This window comes from Rousettus aegyptiacus, unplaced genomic scaffold, assembly GCF_014176215.1.
Source record: "Rousettus aegyptiacus isolate mRouAeg1 unplaced genomic scaffold, mRouAeg1.p scaffold_m13_p_9, whole genome shotgun sequence".
NCBI lineage: Eukaryota > Metazoa > Chordata > Mammalia > Chiroptera > Pteropodidae > Rousettus > Rousettus aegyptiacus.
In genome coordinates, this window is record NW_023416312.1 from 82,265,961 (window position 1) to 82,287,017 (window position 21,057).

Below are 21,057 nucleotides of genomic sequence, written 5' to 3' on the forward strand. Positions count from 1 at the left end.
GCAGGAAAGGTACCATCATCCTGGGGTGGTGGCGAGAGGAAGGGGAAATGGTTTGCCAGCGGTGAGGTGAGGAATAGCTGCAGTGGGCAGGGAAGATGCCAGGGAGAAAGCTCCACCCCTGGACTCCTGGCCACTCAATGTAAGGGAAGAGGGCCTGGTTGAGGAGCAATTGGGCAAAACTAACCCATACCATGTCAAGGGAAGGGAACTCCTTCTCGCTTTTCTTTTCTTGAGACTCTTCTTTTGTGACAGTGGCTATATCAGTGAGATTGGTGGTTACATAGTAAGCAGGGGTGGGAGCGCCATGCTAGTCTGCTCTCATTTCCTCTGTACTAAACTCTGATTTCCCAAAGGGCAGGGACTTTTGGCTCTCTTCTGCCCCTCACAAAATGCTTGGTGCCTCGGAAGCACTAAGTAAGAGTTTGTGGAATGGATTAAAGTGGCAGCGTGGATGAGAAATGGCGTGTGGTTTGGATACTCTATAGCTGTGTGATATATTGGACTCTGTAAAGCACTTACAGGCAGATTATCTTGTTTGAACCTCAAAACAGTCCTGCAAGGTCAGTAAGGCAGAAAATAGTATTCTCGTTTTATAGGTGAGGAAACAGAGTGAAGGAACTGTCCCAGAGCCTATAGCTAATAACTGGCAGAGCCTGAACTTGAACTCAGACCTTCAAACTCCTATTCCAGGGCACTTGCTTCAACACCATACTCTTTGTCCTTTGAAGAGGTACCTGACCGTCTTCTGTACATCCTGTCCACAGGAAGCATCTGTAGCTCCTTTGCTGGAATGGCAGACAGTGACATGGGAAGCCAGGAAGTTTTCCCAACAGAGGAGGAGGAGGAGGTAACCCCCATCCCAGCTAAGCGTCGGAAGGTAAGAAAGACCCAACGGGACACTCAGTATCGCAGCCACCATGCCCAGGACAAGACTCTGCTGACCCAGGGCCGCAGGCACCTGTGGCGAGCTCGAGAAATGCCCTGGAGGACAGAGGCTGCCCGGCAAATGTGGGACACAAATGAGGAGGAGGAGGAAGATGAGGAGGAGGGCCTTGTGAAGAGGAAGAAGCGGAGACGGCAGAAGAGCCGAAAATATCAGACTGGGGAGTACCTGACTGAGCAAGAAGAAGAGCAGCGGCGGAAAGGGAGAGCAGGTAAGACCAGGCAGGGGTTGCTGCCCCAGTAAGCTGCTGTCACCCATCCCCAAACCACAATGGCTTTTGCTTCTGGGCACCCTCAGGAATCTTGGGTGTTTTCACCTCTGCCTTTTCTATGCCTGTTTAGAGGCCTCTGCACCCAAAGAAACCTGGTGCTATGAACTCCACCTGCCAGAGGGGGTCACTCAACACCAGTCTGAGGTTTTGGCTTAGGGTTGAGATTGAATAAATTCAATTGACCTACAGGAGAGCTGAGGACACATTGGCCCAAGCCCTCCAGTTTCTTATAAAATCTAAACCTGTGGGCAAGGCCAAAGTGATACCCTTGGCATAAGACAACTCGATACCAGGGAGTTCTCTGGTTGGCTTGAGGAAGTCGGATCTTTTGGGAGGTCGGGCACTCTCTCCTAAAATCCTGGGTTCAAGAAGAAAGGGCATCGATTGACCTTTATGGGTTGCCTCCAGCCCCTAAACTGAAAGAAGTGCAGTAGTTTTCTCAACCCAATGAAGAACTTCAAGTAGAAGTGGGCACAACTTTGCTTTCTCAGTTAAAGCCACAAAGGTTATTAAGAGGCAGGGTGAAGCTTTGAGGTGACCCAAGATGGCATTATTTTTGTTGGACCCGAGTTGGAAAAGCAGGCAGCCCAAGGAGAAAACCAGGCTTTCTTTGGCCATGTCAAATGCTATAATATGTAATCATGGAGGCACAGCCTGTCACCGAGCTAATAACAGTATGTTCCATTAAGTACTGTTCAGGAGCATTCCTATAATGGATTTGTAGATGAACAAAAAGCACATCTCTGGGTTCCATAAGAGCACCTCTGTCTCTCTCTTTCTTTGACCTCTGCCCTTGAAGCAACAATTGATTGTCTCCTGTAATGTATTCATTCTGAGCTGCTGGTAAATATCTTCAGTCTCCTGATTAGCAAAATTGAATAACTACATTCTGAGTAGGTGGTAGAATCTAGGCTTGCTATAATGCAAAGAAGGCTAAACCTCATTTCTGGCTCTGTTCAAATAGAGACATATATGATACCGATCCCTATACTTATGAGAGAAATTGAGCTAATTTTCATCAACTATATGAGAGAGCAGGGATAATTTTCCCTTTTTTTTCTGCCAGAACCATAATAGATTGCTCAGGAATGCATTGTCAGGCCATTGGCCTCAGCCATTTGTGTTAAGATGAAGAGGACCTTTTGTATTACCAATCTTCTTTAATAGGGTTAGTTTCCTAGAAGCTTGGAAGCTTCTTATTGAACTTATGGGCTTTCAGAAGCAGAACCTTCAAGGTTGCCTGGTCTAGTTTTCCACCCAATACAGAGATCCCCACTCTTGGCAGGCAGCTTTTACTTAAACATCTCCAGGGCATCCTTGGGCATCTTGCGTGTTCCCACTTCTGCCTTCTCTACACCTGTCAAAGGAGCATGGAGAACACCACTTAGCAAGGCCTCTTATTTGACTTGGGGGCAGCTCCAGTCATTGGAAAGTACGTCATCCTCCCTCTATGTGTTTGCCTACAGTTTCTAGTTGTGGCTGTTGGTTTTAGCATATGGTCTTGTCACCTTCCTCTAGATCTGATAGTGACATCTACATGGAGAAATTGCCTGGCAAACATCTCTTTTCTGAAAAAGCTCAATCCCTCTAATTACTGCCTATCATTCAGGTGGACATCAGGGAGTTGGGCAGAGCCCAAATTAGACAGATCACTTTACTCCCGTCTGAGCCTCATGACCTTTCCTTTGGTCCTGGGCTTGCATCTCCCCCTTCTTGACCTGTGGAGGGAAGAAAAAGATCACTCACACACATACTACATCTACTCTCTGTTCCTTTCTGTGCTACTAGGAAGCCTTTGCTCTACCACAGTTAATTAAACTCCAGAACCTGTCATGCTCTGGGTAACAGGGTAGGGGCTGCTGCTTTTCCTGTGGTACCAAAAGCTATAATATGACTTCTCCATGTTTCCTGAGGTATTCACAAAGCATGGTTCTGTCCCTTCCTTTTTTGCCTCAGTCCGAACCTGTTGCATCAAAAGCTTTGGTTTAGAATGTTTTGGTTGAAAGTGGCATTACAAGCCGTCTAGCACAGGGGTCCCTAAGCCCTAGGCTGCAGACTGGTACTGGTCTGTGGCCTGTTTGGAACCAGGCTGCACAGCAGGAGGTGAGTGGTGGGTAAGCAAGTGAAATTTCATCTGTATTTGCAGCCGCTCCCCAGCAGTAGCATCACAGGCTCAACTCCACCTCAGATCATTAGGCATTATATTCTCATAGGAGCACTGTTCCCCAGTGCCAAAAAGGTTGGGGACTGCTGATCTAGCACACCAGATCTTGGACAGGTGGGAGGACCCACTCGTGGGTTGGACCTAGTTGGGAGAAAGGGGGGTGGTATGATGATATGACGGCTTCTAACAGCTTTGCATAACCTACACCCAATTCCTCATACTGTAATAATGGCTCCCACATCTAGGTCCACCCTTGGAAATGTCACACGTGAGAGCAAATACCAAGGTCCGGGGAGGCGAGTTGAGAACTTTTGGATCTTGTTCAACCTCCTTGTTTTACAAATTGGAGAAACCAAGGCCACAGTTACTCATTTCACAGTCATAGAGATCTTTTTTCATGTGCTAGGCATAGTGGTCAGTCCTGTGGGGGAGATAAAGAACACATGAGCATGGCCCTATATAAAGAGCTTATACTTAAATAATGCAATTATGATGCCTTATTCTAACACTTTTTAAAGAGGTTTTGCATATGGTGCCTTATTTAATTCTCATACTAGTCCTGCCATTTGGATTATATTCTCCTCATTTTACATGCTTAGCAACTGAGGCTTGGGGAGATTATGACTTGTGTCCAGCCAGTCACACAGCTAATGGTCAAGCCAGGTAACACTAATATTAGCTAAGACATAAGGGTAAACCTAGTCTATCCTCCATACAAATGGGGTTTAGGACTGGCCTGGGAGATGAGGCTCTTGGTAATGGGTTCCTAGTGCCATTCAGGGATCCCTGCTCTGGAACTGGAAAGAGCCATAAGAATCACAACCACACTTTTAAAAATTAGAAAGTACTTTGTTCAGTGAACTGTGGCTAGAATTAGAGATGTTGCCCAGTGTTTTCCAGTGACTTGATTTCCAACCAGGGAAGACCCCATGTTTCTGCGACTGCCCGTCTGCTAAGTCCCCATAGCACCTTCTGGTTTCAGGGAGTTTCTGTGGCTTTGATCTTTGTGTCCTCAGAGAGTGACCACCATGGCAGTCAGGTGGTTAGAGCTGAGGCTATGAAGGAAGCCACCTACCATTTACTCCCTACCCAGTATACCTCATACTTTGCTTCAGCAGGGCTTCTAAATTTGATTTCATGTTGGAATGGAGAAAGAGACAAAGGGGGTTGGGGAAAAGCTGAGAGGAAAGTTCTGATTGGCTCTGGGCTATGGGGAACTTTTAAAAATTACCCTCATTTGTGGACACCCAGATGGGCTGCCCCCTCCTGGCAGGGCTGGGAGTTGTCGCCTGTTTGTAGAGGAGGGATGTTGATGGTGAAATACAGTGTTCATCTGAGAAGTGATACAGGTAACCGATAGTTACACAACTTTGTACTGAGATTCTAATGCTCAAATTTCTCTGATTTATTTTAGAAGAAGGCATTGCTTGTCTGTGTTCCATTTCCCTGACATCCATTTTTTTTCATGTCTCTTGCCTTCAGATTTAAAGGCCCGTAAGCAGAAGACTTCCTCCCAAAGTTCAGAGCACCACCTCAGGAACAGGAACCTTCTCTTGCCCAACAAAGCCCAGGGGATCTCGGATTCACCAAATGGTTTCCTCCCAAATAACCTGGAGGAACCAGCCTGCCTTGAAATTTCAGAAAAGCCATCAGGAAAACGAAAGTGCAAGACCAAGCACATGGTGAATGTCTCAGAAGAGGCAAAGGTGTGTTGCTAGTGAGGGGACTTGTTGGGGAGGGGAGTGGGTCAGGGCTGCAGGCTTTCAGCAGGCTCCTCTATCAGAAGGTCTCTGAGTGAATGAGTAAGTGAGAATAAGTGAGTAGATGGGGAGGATCAAATTAACCCATATTTATTAAAGTATTTTAAACTAGATCTAGGAGGATTCAGGGTCAGATTCGAAGAATGGGAACTAAAGTTAAAGCTAACAATAAGCATTTGCAAACTATAGTTTGGCCCATGATGGGTTTTTCTCAACAGTCCTTGGAGCTCCTTTGAATTAAGGAAAGTTAAAGAATATGGCAGGATATTAGCCTGACTGGCTTGTTAATATTCAGTCAAGAAGCTTTTGTCTGGGTTTAACTCACTGGAAATCAATCAAGGAGCTTTCTGAGTCAATCAGGGTAGAAAACCACTTGTAGGAGCAAGGATGTTAATGTCCAGATAAGGTTGCCAGAGGGTGGAGCTAAAGAAATTCCACTTGGGCCCCTTTATAGTGCTGCCCTTCTCATGGAAGCAAAAGAGTAGGTAAGTGGGCACTCACCAATCAGTAGCCAGGTGAGCAGTCTAGAAACCATGTTCAAAATTGACATGTCTCTTGGGTCTGATGTTTATGGCATTTGTGTTCCACATTGTACAGTTTGGAAAAATTATGCAGCCCTCATCCTAGGTAAGTTGTATGTTTGAGAAAAATGAAGGTTTGGGTTCAAATGTATACCTGTAATATGTGTTTGTCATTGACAACCAAAAAAAGGTCAAATTGGGCTTGTTCTGGTAGTTGTGCTTCTTCCGGCTCTTTCCAACTCCAGAGCAGGGATCACTGAGTGGCACTGGCAAAAGGTGGGAGACGCTGGTGCTCATTTACCTCCTCCTTTCCTGCTTCTCTCCCCCTCCCCCATTCTGGAATTTGGTTCCAGCTCAGAAGAGGTACTCAAGACTATTTTCTTATCTTTAAAAATGGAAATGATATTCTCTGTCCTTTCCATCTCACAAGAGTGCTTAGGGAAACAAAGAAGGCAATATTAAAGGCTTTGATAGTCATAAAGTGCTCACCAAGGTTGGTGTACATCCTTGAGCTTCAGCTTCAACCAAGGAAAGAATGAGGGGATAGAGGTACTAGCATGGAGTGGCAAAGTAGCGGTGACAATTCCCTTGACCTCCATAGAGGACAGGGAGGAGCAGCGAAGTCTGGTCTTTACTGAGTGTTCCTAATTCCCACAGCAGCTCTTGGAAGTAGGCACTGTTGCCCTCTTTTTATGGTGAGGAAACTGAGGCTCAGGGAGGTTAAGGGACTTGTTCAAGGTTACTCAGTGGTCATGAGTGACAGCTGGGTTGTAAAGCTTGCCTGGCTGCCCTCTGGAGCCCAACCTCCCTCCCGGCTCATTCCATATGCCTCCACCCTATAAATGGGTGGCTTTTGTCTGTATTCCAGAGACACTGGGGGAGGGGGAAGATAGACAGGGAAACACTGACACCCTGAGCAGTTCTGGCAAAAGGTGGACGAACTACTTCCATTCCCCCTGTTCCTCCCAACAGTCAGATGGCCCATGCCCAGCCACCTGACATTCAGGAGCACATGCTAATACTTCTGTCTGATTATTCTGTTGGTAGTGTGTCCAATGAAATGTTCTTCCTGGAGAGGTTTTTGTCCCTTCACAGGGCCTCCTTTTCTCTCTCCTGCCTTTCTTTCTCTCCCAGTCACCACCACCTGCTACAGTTGCCCACATGGCATGGTGCTTAATAGTGCGAGGTAAGGGGGCATGGCGGGACCAGGGGATGTGCCTACAATACTGAAGCTGGGGAATTGGCCAAAGGCTTCTTCCTACAGGGGTTCCAAGCCAGGAAGAAACGAGGGAGAGGGAGGTAGCCCCCATTTGCTCTTGTGTCTCCCCCTCCCAGGCAGCCTTCCTTGTCTCCGGCAGCTCTGGCCCCTGGAAGAAGAGTCATTTTTTTGGCTCCTGTCTTGGCTTTGCAAAAACCTGGGCACTCTACTCAGCATCCTCTAGTACTGCCATTATACACCTCTGTTCTCCTGGCAGTTGAGCAGCATTCTACACTCAGAGCTCATGCTTTTCTCCTAATGATTGTTTCTGTATGCCCTTTTGGGACGGGGACAGAAAGCAGCTGCTGTTGTCTTGGGATTTACGAGAGGAAACAAATACCTGGAGCCCTTTTTACCTGGCTTCATGTCTTTCTAGGTGTCTTTTCTGGCCGTCTAGGGCTCTGTATGTAGCTGTCTTGAATCAACTCAACAAATATTTGTTGTGATGATGTGCCCAGCTGTGAGTTATGTGCTGTAAAGGACAAAAGAGAAGACGACAATATGAACCCTGCTCCCAAGGAACTTAAAACCTAGCAGGGGAGGCCAGACTTGCCCATGAAACAATGAAAGGAAATTAAGACAGGCATCAGGTACCAGATTATGTGATTTGGACTAGGTGTTCTGGATATGCAGAGAAAGATGGCATTGGGGACCAGAGTATTATAGAAGACCTATGATTTAAGTGAAACTTTGATGCCCTGATGAGTTTGGATAAACTGAGGAATGCATCTATTGTGGTGTAACAGATGACCCTAAAATATAGCAGCTTCACACAATGATAAACATATATTAACTCACACAGTTTCTGGGGATCATGAATTTTGGAGCAGCTTAACTAGGTCTGGCTTGAGGTCTCCCATGAGGTTGCAGTCAGAATGTCAGCCAGGACTAGATTCATCTGAAGGCTTTACTGGATCTGGGGCTTTCAGGTTGGCTCCCTCACATAGCTGGCAAGTTGATGCTGGTTGTTGGCAGGAGGTGTCCTATCTTTGCTTATGGCGTTCTCCAAAGGGTTTGCTTGAGTGTCCTTGTGACATGGCAGCTGGCTTCCCCTAGAACTAGTGATCCAACAGAGCAAGGCAGAAGCCACAGACTCTTTTAGGACCAGGCCTTGGAAGTCACGCACTATCATCCCTGCAGTCTCCTATTGGCTAGACAAGTTAGCCCTATACAGTGTTGGAGGGGACTATACAAGAGCACAAACATCAGGAGGTGATGTCTAATGAGGGTACTGTCTGCCCACTGTCCCCCAACAATGATTCATGTCCCTCTTACATGCAAGGCATGCCCCACCTTTCCCAAGGCTCCTCCTAAATCTCAACCAATTATGGCATCAGCTTCAAGTTTAGAATCTCATCATCTAACTTAGGTCCAGGTTTAGATGTGGTTCCTTGGGTCTGGTTCCTTGAATATAGCTCCTGGAGCACAGTTCCTCCTGGTACAAAGACCCCTGAACTAAGGAGACATATTATTTATCCCCACAAATGCAATGTACCGTGGTGGGATAGGCATGGGAACTTGCTCTAGACATTCCAGTTCAAATGGGAGGATAAAGGAGACACACAGGGGTCATTTATGAAGAAAGGACTCTAATAGTTTGTGAGTATCTACCCTGTGAATTGCTCTGGAGCCTTTCTAGTTCATTATCTCGAAGATCCTGCAAGGCAGAAAGTGAGACTCGGGTTGGGCCTTGCAGCTAGTGGCTGGCAGAGGCAGGATTCAAACCCGCCCCATGTGGTCATGACTGTGACCTGGGGATGCAGTGTGGTGGAAGATGGGGAAAACCTGGTGGAGGTCAGATGTGAAGGAAGGTTTTTACACTAAGAGTGAAGGCTTCTGCAGCTGTGCCTCTTTAGTCAAAGATAACTATCTCTGCTTCTCTTTATTCTCAGTTTGCTTCTGCTTATTTATATAGATGACTTGTAAAAACCTCAGTAAATGGGGATTGAGGCAGGTGAAGAAGGCAGGCAGAGTACTTGAGAGAAGCTGGGATGTCCCCTCAATCTCGGATTTCCATTCCCTTCATTATTCCTTGTGTTTTTGTGGTGGAGGATTTGAGCCCCTTTGCTTCCACTCACTGGGTGGAAGTGGATGGAAACCTGTGCTGATCCGGGACTGCATCTCTGCTTTCCAGGGCAAAGGGCGTTGGAGCCAGCAGAAGGCGCGATCTCCAAAATCTCCCACCCTAGTGAAACCCATAGAACCATGCACACCATCTAAATCCCGAAGTGCCAGCCTAGAGGAGGCCTCAGAGTCACCTGTAGCCCGGCAGATTCCCCCAGAGGCACGTCGGCTCATAGTGAACAAAAATGCGGGTGAAACCCTTCTCCAGCGGGCGGCTCGTCTTGGCTATAAGGTAAGAGCATCTAGTTGCAGGATGCCATTGCCCAAGCATCTGTGGTGAAGTTTCTCCTATTGGCTCTTCTGTAGCCTGGGCAGAGCTTTGTTTGGGGCCTGAGCCCAGGCTGGCCTTCTATTGCCCAGCTGGCTTCTGGGGCATACATGTCCCTGGTATGGTGCAGGCGAATGTAAGCTCGTTTGGTAGTTTATGATGAACATAATTAAAATGGTAGCACAATATCATCCAATACATTTCTAGGCCAGAAATGGGATTTGGGAGTTTTGGTGTTGTATTTCCCTGTGCAGTGGCTCCCCCACTCAGAGAGGAACAGGGGTGATAATTGCTCATCCTTAATATCCCCATCTAACAACCTCTCTTTTTGGCTTCCAGTAGTAGAGGAGTCAGGAGTATGTTGGAGGGAAGGGCTGGGTTCACTTCACTGTATACTACTTCCCTATGGATCAGAATGAAAGCAGAAAAGGAAGCTGGTGTTTATAGAGCACTTCTTTTGTCATGTTAGGAGCTCCGATTACTTCATATCATTTCATCTTCACCATAAGCCTATGGGTGTAAGTTTTATTAGCCCCATTTTACGGATGAGAAAATCAAGGCTTAGCAATATTAAGTATCTTGTCTAAGATCACCCAACTACTACATACATATGTGTCTGAATTCACACCAAGGTCTTTTTGATTCCCAAGTGCCGGGGTAGGGGTGGAAGCCTGACTCATTCACCATCATGAAATAATGCTGGACATTTTGGTTTCCCACTTTTTGTTGATATGAACTCCCTTGACCATGTACTGTTGCCCATCACACTAAATATTTCCTCAGGATTTGTTCCTAGAGTGGAGCTGCTGGATTATAGAGTAAGCCCTCTTTTCTTTAAGGCTTCCGATGCCTATAACTGACTCATTTAAAGACAGCCATACACCTAGCCAGGCTGGCCCATATAGAAGAACTGCCTTGACAGTGTCTCACGGCAAGCAGCTGTCTTTCTTGAGCACCTAGTGCAGGTGCCTGGAGGACTGCCAAGGGAGATCTAAAGAAAAGACATTGAGCAACTTCTTCCGTCAAGGTTAATTTTCTTTAACATGGAGCCAAACCAGTAAACAGGAAATCACAGGAGAACCAACCAGGACAGGGCCTGAGTGGTAGGACAGCATGTCACAGGAGGGAGGGAAGAGTAGTTTGGGGCCTGGGAGAGAGGTGGGCATCTGCATTGGTGGAGAAAGTAGAGGGCCTCATGCTCCCCCAGGCACAGGCTGTGTGATAGCTCCTATATCCAGGAGACAGCACCCCCAAGGCAGCACCCCCAACTCAGGTATACATGCTCACTTGCAAGCTTGCTTACTTGCTCTACCAGCCAGCATGTGAGCTCACTGTCAGTAAGATAGCTGAGCAGCCCATTTTGCCAGGGCCTGGGAGGGCTGATGATAGGCCCCCAGTAGTTTCTGTGCCCTCTTCCTTCAGAAGAAGAGCTGCTTCTTCCTTTCCCCTCAGCTTATTCACCAGTTTCATAACCAAAACTACCTAGGGTGCTTCTAGGCCTAGAGTCCTGCCTCTGGTCCTATCTTCTCAGCCTAGGGAAGCTAATTACTACTAGATGGATGAATGAGCACACTGAATTATACTTGAAACAATCCTGATTTGAAGGGAGGATTTGGATAAGCGTCCAGGGATAGTACTTAAAACAATGAAAACTAGCACCCACGGATAGTACTTAAACCAGTTCTTTAGTCCTTGTTCTCAAATTACCACCAGAGGCTGTGCTTGCCACCACAAATCTCATTACTCTTGCAAAACCCCAGACCAAGGAACTGGTGCTGAGGGAGGCCTGAGGGTTTGGGCTCTGGGCGGGTAGGTGAGCCTGTCTGAGGACCTCACCCCAACAACTCACACTCAGATGAGTGTTCTTGGTCATAAGAAACGTCTCCCTGTTGCCGAGAAAAAAGCCCAGAGCTGGGGCTTCGGTGATGGCAGCTCTGGACTGACTTCGTTGACAAAAGATTTTGAGACTTGCCTGTCAGTCCCCAGAATAAAGGACAGGCTCTAAGACTCTACGGATATTTGGAGAGTTTTGACCCTAACTGGAGTGGTTTTAAGAATTAGGCCTCTCTTTGCTCATAGACCTATCTCTGTCCCCACAGGATGTTGTTCTCTACTGCCTCCAGAAAGACAGCGAGGACGTGAATCACCGTGACAATGCTGGCTACACAGCCCTTCATGAGGCCTGCTCCCGGGGCTGGACTGACATCCTGAACATCCTGCTGAAGCACGGGGCCAATGTGAACTGCAGTGCACAAGATGGCACGAGGCAAGAAGGCCACTTCCCCTGCCACTCCACCCTCCCCCGGCTAAGCCCCAGTCTGGACTTTTGCATCACACCAGGCTGCGAGTTATAGAGAGGCTTTATCAGGAGGTGTTTCAGGAAGACATCTGTAGACTACAGGGGGAACTGGATTAGGGAAGAGGTAGATGTGTTCCTGGCTGGCCAGTCCATATCATTTACCAAGGGAAGGCCGGAGTTATCTAGGGATTACCCCCATCGTATGCAGCTTCACCAGAAAGACTGCTTAGGCTTCCTGCAAACTGTCCTGGTGGTGTACCTGTCTCAGGCAGAATCTTGGGCCTTAGGAACCAGGAGGCTGACCTTAGGGTAACATCCAGATTTTATTCTTGATTTCATCTCTGTACACTTTAAAAAGACACCTGATGTGTCTTAAAGAAATCGCGCCCATTATTTTCTTCTCCATCAGAGGGCCTACTTCCTGGGCAAAATTGAGACATGAGACTTGGGTTAAAGAATTTAGGCTCTGTTTGGCCACCACCTGGTGTATGGACCTGTTCTGCTCATCCTTGCTCACAGGTGGTCATTCTGGTCTTTCTGTTGCTAACACCCAGCATCTGCTTTAAGTTTACCCTCAGTCAGAGGCCTGTTCTCTCCCAAATTCCAGATCTACCAGGGATTGTGCCCTAGGGATTGTCCCAAGGTATGTGGGAACATAAGAGACAGAAATGAGAGGGAGGAAAAAGAGACATAGAGAAGGTGAGGGGATGTAGCGAGGGCTACAGCCCAGAGGTGGTTCCTCCACCCTAAATCATATCCACATTACACTGGGGTCATCTCATTTTACTTTTTCCTGATGAGGTAGCCTGAGGTCTAGACACTTAGGTTACCACTTGAGCCCTATTGTCCTCACCATGTATCATCTCTGCAGGCCAGTTCATGATGCAGTGGTCAACGACAATCTGGAGACCATCTGGCTCTTGCTATCCTATGGGGCCGACCCCACACTGGCCACCTACTCTGGACAGACGGCCATGAAGCTGGCCAGCAGCGACACCATGAAGCGCTTTCTCAGTGGTAAGCACAGCCTAGACTCGAAGCCATCATCTTTGGGATTGGCCTTTGATTCCTTAACTTCTGAGGAGATATTCTTCATCTCCCTCCATCTCAAACAGTTTCCATGAGAGGTGTCAGCTCTCTTCACAGGATTTCCTTCAAGGGTCTCGGAAATCTCTATGCACTTTTAAAAGCCCAAAGATCTACCTCCTCTTATCTCCATGCTGTGAGTGTCTACATCATGTGCATCCTCTTCAGGGCCCAGGTAGCCCATGGGGAGGCATATAGGACAGGCCTCCTTGTGAGGCAGCAGCCCCACTAATAGATTTAGTTGGGGGCAAAATGAATTGGCCTGTTCTTTGAATGGGGTGGCATTTGCAGAGAAGTGACACTTAGTGTTTTGCTTTTGTTTTCGCATTTTCTCCTATTGATGATCACAGTGAAACCCTTTGAACACCTCCTGACACTTCATTCCTCCTAGCCCTGGCTTGTGGTAACTGTGATGTTCCCTCTGTACCCCTCCTTCCTTTTTCTTATTCCCTCACCTGTCCCCTCTGGAAAAGTGTCTGGTGTTCAGGCCCATGGCAAGGGCCACAAGCCAACATGGGCTTATTTTCTGATCAGTGGATTGCAGGTGTTTATCTGCAGTTAGATAGCTCTACTGAGTAGGGCAGTGGGGGAGGAGGGTAGATAAGGAAGGAATTCTAACTTGGACATGCTCAGTGGAAATCTCCTCAGACTTTAACTCTGAAGGAAGGAACCATGCCTCCTCAGTGACATCAAAGCTTGGCCCTTGCTCTAGCAGTTACTTCTTCAGACAGTCTGTTTAGCAGACAGAGACAGAGCAGCTGGGAGTTGTATCACTGACCCTCCTTGGAGCTGTTGATGTCTGTGGTAGGACCCCTCTTGAACTGGGAGCCCACAAAACCAACGCTTTGCCCAAGGCCACTCCATGGTTGGTCCTCAACCCCCAGAGAGGCAGTTCTGGGCTCACAACCAGGGGCTCATTTGTTTATGGAACAAAGGTTAACTGGGTAGCTGGTGATGGAGGAAGAAACAAGGGAACCTGAACTGAAAGTCCTCATGAAAGGAGGACTAGATGGGAAGTGCAACCTAGATACTAATAAAAGCTAGAGGGAGAGCAATAGGAGGACACCGAGGGGGGCCTTGGCTTCTGCTCAGCCAGCTCCCATCCAGTCCCCAGTCAAGCCAACTAAACTCTGCAGTCTCTGGTTACCATGTATAGGCCTCACGCCTCACAGCTGGACCCAGCCCCTCCTTAGCTCGGGGAAGGAGGACTGCCTTTTCCTTTCCCTTAGCTCTGGAGTCCCAAACCCCTGTCATTGAGGGGCAGAGTCACTTTGAGGCTCATTCAGTCATTTGTCCTAGGCTAGTGATAACTCCTAATCCCTTTAGCTGAACCATCACTGGGCTGCAGGGCCTCCTCCCACATACAGTGCCTCATATTCACTCTTTCTTACATACACTCATACGCTAGACTCCTAGGAAACACTGTCAAAGATGACCATCTAGAGCATCTCAACTTGATAAAAACGCCACATAAAGCTCTGTCTCTGATCAACAGCTGTAATCCAGGGCCTCTGTGGGATAGAGACCGCCATCCTGAGGGTCTTAGAGCCCTCTGCATCCACCTAAAGCTATGCCTGACCACCAGAGTAAGCAGATGAACTCTTCTTCCCAGGCCTCTTGTCCAAAATCCTAAAGAAGTTTAAATATTGAAACTATTTTCAGTAGTTCAATTAAAAATAAACACTTTCTTTTCTCTTCTCATCTCTGCCAACATCCCAACTACGAGGCATCTTTCGATGCCTCCTTGAACTAATTCGAATGCCAATGCCTGCTGCAGAATCCAGAGGAGACTTTTCTTAATTCCTGCACTCCCTAGCCTGTCCAGGCGGAACACCATTCAAATCTTGACGTTGTTTCTCAGCTGCATTAGATGGAACTGTAGCTTCATAATGGGGGTCAGGAGCTGAAGGAAGTGTTAAAATTGGGCCACCTCTTTTCTGTGCAATTATCAAGTGGCATCAAAGGAAGAGCTCTGTCTGGCTTTTAGGAAAAGTGCTAGCAAGTGGGACTAGGACCTTGGCCTGACACCCTAGGGAGGCGGGCACTGGCAGCAGTCAGCAGATTTTCAGGGGGATTTGGGCCCAAAGGCTGTTTTGGTGGATATGAGAGGACAACACTCAGTGTCTTTTTTTTTAAATTGAGGTGAAATTCACCTAACAACTATTTGGATGTGAATAATTCATTGGCACTTAGTATAGTCACAATGTTGTACAACCATCATCAGATTTTTTTGTTGTTGTTGTTATTCCATGAACTGAATATTTCTGTTTTGTTTGTTTGTTTGTTTGTTTCTTTTTTAAATCCTGGTACCCCATCCCCAGATCTCAAGGAGCCACTGGGTAAAGTGGCAAAGTGGCTGTAGGGATCAACATGAAGTTGGAGAGGCATTTCCCTCCACTGCCTTCCCCCAACCCCTACACCTGGATGCATTTTGGTAGACTTGTAGATTTTTTTAAAAATCTTGCTTGTCTGGCTGAGGTATTTAAAAAGCTTTTTGCTTTTCATCCCCAAGCATTTGCCTGACCAGACTCTCCGCAGATTAATTGTCTTCTTTTTTTCTTCCCCTAGTGGGCAGAAAGTGAAGGTGAATCCCTATAGGGTACAAATCCCCATTTTTCTGCAGGCAGAAAAGGTGAGCAAGAGCATCAGGTTGTACCTCATTTATGACTTCCCTCATTTTGTGCAAGGCCTCTGTTCTGTGAATCAAATCCCCTTTTAAACACACAAAGGAATGTCACTATTTACAGGTATACTGTATTTAATTCTTTTGTAGAGTAGAAGATGTTGGTATTCATCTGGGTTGTAAATGTAACTTTTCCTATACTGAGTTGGCTTAAAGTGAGGCCTGTTTCTCATGAGATCATGGATATAGCAGCTCTCCTTCCTTCCTTCATTCATTCATCCATGCATTTATTGAGCACCTGTTAGGTTTCAGGTACAATGCTAGATACTTGAGGCCAGACAGTGGGTCCTTTCTCTCTTGTCCTGGGGCTTGGAGCACCAAGCCATCCAAACCCTCCCAAAGGCCTTTGGAAGAAGACCTCCTCAGGCCAAGTGACAGTCAGGCATGTGACTGATTTGCCTTTGACCCTTTGAAGAGAAGAATAATATCCAAGCTAGCCAAAGGAAAAGAGTTTCATTTTTCCTTCTCTGTTGGAAAGAATGTAGAAACTTGGAGGCATTGTTGCCATATGGTTTTGGGCATTGGAGGAAGTATCAGGATTGCTTTTTCTTCCACTGATGAAAGGGTTAACAATTTACCACTTGAAGTCACTGAATCACAGGTTTTTGTTTTTCCTGCCAGACACCTCTGCCACAGGACCCCCTGTAGAAGACTGGTTATTTTTTGTTTTTCTCTCCTTTCATGTCCCTCGGCTGGCAACTTGGTTGGAGGAGATGAATAGGGGTATGATAGGACCCTGGAAAATAGAGAAACTCCTATTGCCAGGGTGATCACTCACACTGAGTACTTTATTATTATTTTTAATTGAGGCAAAATTCACGTAAAATTAACCATTTAAAAGTAAACAATTCAGTGGCATTTGGTACATTCACAGTGTTGTATAACCACTACCCCTCTCTAGTTCCAAGACATGTTCATCATCCCAAAATGAAACCCAGTACCCATTAACCAGTTGCTCTCAATTTCTTCTCCCTGACCTCAGCCCCTGGCGACCATCCATCTATTTTCTCTGTATGAATTTGCCCATTCTGGACATTTCATATAAATGGAATCATACAACGTGGGACCTTTTGTGTCTGACTTCTTTCACGTAGCAGCATGTTTTTAAGGTCCATCCATGTGGTAGCATGTTTCAGTTCTTCATTCCTTTTAAGGTTCAATAATAACTCATTATATGGATATATCACATTTTCCTTATCCATCAGTCGATAGACATTTGGGTTGTGTCCACCTTTTGGCAATTGTGACTAGCACTGCTATGAATATGCATGTACAAGTATTTGTTTGGGTACCAGTTTTCAGTTCTTTTGGATATATACCTAGGAGCAGGATTGCCAGGCTGAGATACTTTTGAAAGAAAGGATAAGAGTAAAGGACTGAAAGTTGTGGGAGGGGGCAAGGGAGAATCAAGGAAAAGGAAAGTCAGTCTTCATCGTGATACTTCTGAGGAAATATGACTTGAAGCTGTACCATCAAGCAAACCTTGCAGTTTCTTCTTGTATACCACTTACGTCCTGTTTAGACTTTTGCATCTTTGCTCAAGCCAGTTAACTTTTGGCTATCTCAAAAAGGTAAATTCACTTGCAAATAACAAAAGATTTGCTGCCAGTGAGAATGAGAGGAATGAGCCAGAGGCTCTAAAGGCAGTTCCTAGAAAGGAGCCCTAGGAATGTGGTGAGCTAGGGCTGTTCTGATGGAATCCTTCCGTGACCTCTTACGGGGAACAGCAGTCATTTTAATGCCTAGGTTTCAGCATGTCGTTTACGCAAGCACATAACTTCATAGTCTCACCTTGCAGTAATTCCTCTCTTCCTTCCTTTCTTCCCCATATATTTATTATGCTCTTATTATGTGCCAGGCACCTGGGCTTAGGTACCAAGAAGACAATAATGAACAAAACAGACGTGGTCCCTGCCTTTTGGGAACTTAGGATCTCATTCTTTTATCTCCTAGGACACCTAGCACAGGGATAGGCACAGAATAGACAGCTAGTTAACTGACAAATGCTTTGGGAAGAAACTAGTGCCAGCTCTCAAGTGGCACAGGATACAGAAGAGCACATAAGCTGGCAGCCACGACCTCAGGATTTTTTTTCATGGAATGGACAAAAGATCTAATGGACACAACTAAAGGTTTTCCACTAAAGCTTCTCTCTGGCTGCCTTTTCCTATTGAAAGAAGCCCTGCATCTCCTAGAAGGTTGCTAAAAAAGGACTTCTTTCTGTAGGTCATAACAACTAATAGGCATTTTTGCTGATAGGATGTGTGACCCAAAAGGAAGGTATGTTGGAGTGCAGTGGTACCTTCCGTTGGGGGAAACTAGCTCCACTCCCTTAAGAGTGGCAGCCCACTTCCTCCTGGGATTTTGTTTACAGCGGGTACCCTCACCTTACCTGTGCCCTGTGGACTCTCTTTTGTTCTGTTGTCCAGGTGTCACTTGAGGGCTAGTAGCAACTGTACACAGTTAAATCAGCTTGCCAGCAGTACTAGGTAGCGTATTGACAACTGCGGGGTCATGTGTCCACAGATGACACAATTGAATTTGTCATGAAAACCTGTTTTCTTGTCCACGTGGAGTTGAGAGGTAAAACAGTTCTACTAGGTGACGTTTAGCTAGGAAACAAGCAGGCTGAGGGGTGGCCTGATGTCTGTCTTCAGATCAAGTAAGCAAAAGATGGTTTAAAAAATTATTTTATTGTGGTAAAATGCTTATAACATAAAATATTTTAATCATTTTAAAACATATAATTGAGATTCACAATGTTGTGCAAGCATCACCACTGAGTTTCAGAACTTTTCCATCACCCCAAAAAGAAACCCTGTACCCAATAGGCAGTCGTTTCCTCTTCCTTCCTAACCACTGATCTGCTTGCTCTCTCTATAGATGTACCTGGTCTGGACATTTCATATACATGGAATCAGATAATATGTGGCCTTTTGTGTCTAGCTTCTTTCACTTAGTGTAATGTTTTCAAGTTTCATTCATATTGCAGTATATATTAGCACTTCATTCCTCCTTACAGGTGTATAATATTCCATGGTATGGGTATAATACATTTTGTTTATCCCTGATTTATCTGATTGACATTTGGGTTGTTTCTACTTTGGGACTGTTGTGAATAGAGCTGCTATGAACATTCAAGTATAAGTTTTTGTTTGAATACCCATTTTCATTTCTTTTGTGTCTATACCTAGGAGTGGAAGCAAAATGTTTTCATGAAGATAAACTTGGCCATCTCTCCCATGTTTTTCAAAGATGAACAAAAATTGTGCTTCCTGTCTCACTTTGAATTGGGGAGATCATGATTGGATAAAAACATTGTGACCAGCATTGAGTTAAAATCCTGGGATAGGTCTAGGATTCTACTTAGAGAGTAATTTCCTACATTTAAAGCATGGATCCCGAACCTGAATGGCTTCATGTAAGAAAGAGCAGGCCGGGTGGGGTCTGTTGAACTGAAGAACAGCACATGTCACCTCTCCCTCCAGCCAACTGTTGACATGCAGGAATATAGATGCAATGTTGCCAGACCTTCTGATATTTTTTTTTCAAGAAAAGTTGGAAATCTGGATTTTTAAGTGAAATCTCTCCTTTTAAAAATGATAGTTGTTAATTTGGTGAGGGGCAGTTTAAAACACTGGGCCAAACCCCAGATGGTCAGTGGCTAGATTTGGTCCTGGCTGCTGGTTTGCAACCTCTAATTGACAGCCAGAAGTGTATCACTCTTTTGTCACTCCTGGCCGCTTTTGTGGTCCTTCTCTTTTCCCATTCTCCTAGCCCCACATGGACATACTTTGCTTCTAGGTTCCTTCTCCAGCCTACCCTCCTTGTGTCACTGCCTTCTCTTCTTTCATCAGATCACCTCTCGGATCTTCAGGGCCGGGCAGAGGGCGATCCTGGTGTATCCTGGGACTTTTATAGCAGTTCTGTATTGGGTAAGCTTTCAGTGGGATTATTCTCACCCCCATCTATGGCTCAGAGATGTGGGATTTGCTTTGGGTTTCACTGATTCTTCTCAAAAGCAGGAGTGACTCTGTGGAGGTAGCCCCTCTTCCCATTAGTAGTTTGCAGACTCTTTCAGCAGAAACCTTAATACATGCCTACCCCAGACTCAGAACTCATTGGCCTAAACCAGGAAATGCCACTGATTTGGACGAAAAGGCTGTTTAGCCCTCTACCATTCCCTATTCTTGGTATCTATTTCTAATTCTCTCTTCCAAGGTCCCTTTCTCCTTTGTTTTGTCCTAACCCTGCCAGAAGCCCTGCCCCTACATTGTCACCTTTTGTGATGTTGCTCAAACTCAGGAGGGACCCAGCCCCTCATCTGTTAGCTGCCATTCCCTCCTTCCCCTGCCACCACAATGTGTACAGAGTTTCTTAGATAGCTACTGTCTCCCAAGCCCTTAGCCTTCTGGCCTAAGCTTTCCTCTCTTGGAAGAGCAATCAGTCTTTATCTGTGGCATCTAGCACTCACCATCAGGCCAGTGGCTGCAGATTGTGGGATGCACCCACCTCTAGGCTTAGGGGAAGCTGGAGCAGGAGAAGGTTGGGATGGAGTGAAATACGCCACACCCAAACTCATGGCTTGGGAGGGCAACTGGCTGAGCCCACTTCAGGCTTTTGGGGATCCAGCAGGTAGTTAGGGTGGTTTGGGAAAGCTGTGATAAGTGAAGGACAGGTGTTTTCCCTTGCCTTTGACTGTGATGGTATCTTCAGGCTTCCATCTCCCAACAGCTTTTTTTCCTTTTGAAATGTGGAGGAGCACAGTGAACCTCTGGCCTCAAAGTACTATCTTCCAGGGCTAGAACTTTTATGTGCCCTCCCAAGGATGGGAGCCATGGGATCAGTGAACCATGGCACTAGCCAGGAAGCTGTAGGCTTATTGTTTATCTCCTAATCACCCACACATTCATGCCCCTTTATCTCATTGGAACATTTCTATTCTTTGGTTTTGTGCATGTAGGTAAGTCCTAATTTCCTGTCTGCTCATCTTACAGAGGAAAAAGACGGGTTTGCCTGTGACCTCCTACATAATCCCCCTGGGAACTCTGAGCAAGGAGACGATGGAGAAGAGGATGATTTTATGTTTGAATTCTCAGACAGGCCTCTTCTCCCTTGCTACAACCTCCAAGTGTCAGTGTCCCATGGGTAAGTGTCTGAGAGATCTATGGAGACTGAGCTCCAGGATCCTGATAATTCCTGGCCTGCTTCCCTGGGAAGGGTGGAGTTCTCCAAAAGGGAGCTGAGACAAATGCTGGAGCATGGGAAAGATGATATGTGACCAAGGCCAGTCTGACTTTCCAACCCAGATTGGTTACGTTCAAAATAGAGGCTATAAGCTCTAGATACAATGATTGTATTTATTTCCCCAACCTCAGATATAAATTCACTCTTGAAGGATTTTTGCACTGTTCCTGGGTGTAAGAGATGATCTTTGGGCTTATGAACTGTTAGAATCTCTGGAACATTTTGTGTGTTTTCTGGGGACAGCTAGACAGAATATTTGAAATTGAGATTCTTGGAAAAGCCAGGACATATGGTTGCCATAGCTATGGGGCCACTGGGGTCCTTAAATAATCCACAGGCTAGTTTCTCATAGCCATAATGCTAGCAAGATGATGGCATCAGAACTGTCATCTCAGGTTACCATGCATTTTATAATGGGGATCACCCATCTTCA

The 21,057-nt window shown here is 46.1% G+C and overlaps 1 protein-coding gene across 10 annotated transcripts in view; it reads left to right on the forward strand.

The window, feature by feature from the left end:
- BCORL1 (BCL6 corepressor like 1) overlaps positions 1-21,057 on the forward strand; it is a 57,501-nt gene that overhangs the window by 31,542 nt on the left and 4,902 nt on the right. For all 10 annotated transcript variants that reach the window (XM_016152772.2, XM_016152768.2, XM_036226398.1 and 7 more), the window contains 7 exons: positions 765-1,154; positions 4,861-5,084; positions 9,052-9,273; positions 11,409-11,575; positions 12,480-12,625; positions 19,235-19,312; positions 20,375-20,525. In XM_016152772.2, coding sequence (XP_016008258.1) covers positions 765-1,154; positions 4,861-5,084; positions 9,052-9,273; positions 11,409-11,575; positions 12,480-12,625; positions 19,235-19,312; positions 20,375-20,525 — 1,378 coding nt within the window. The remainder of the gene's footprint in view (positions 1-764; positions 1,155-4,860; positions 5,085-9,051; positions 9,274-11,408; positions 11,576-12,479; positions 12,626-19,234; positions 19,313-20,374; positions 20,526-21,057) is intronic.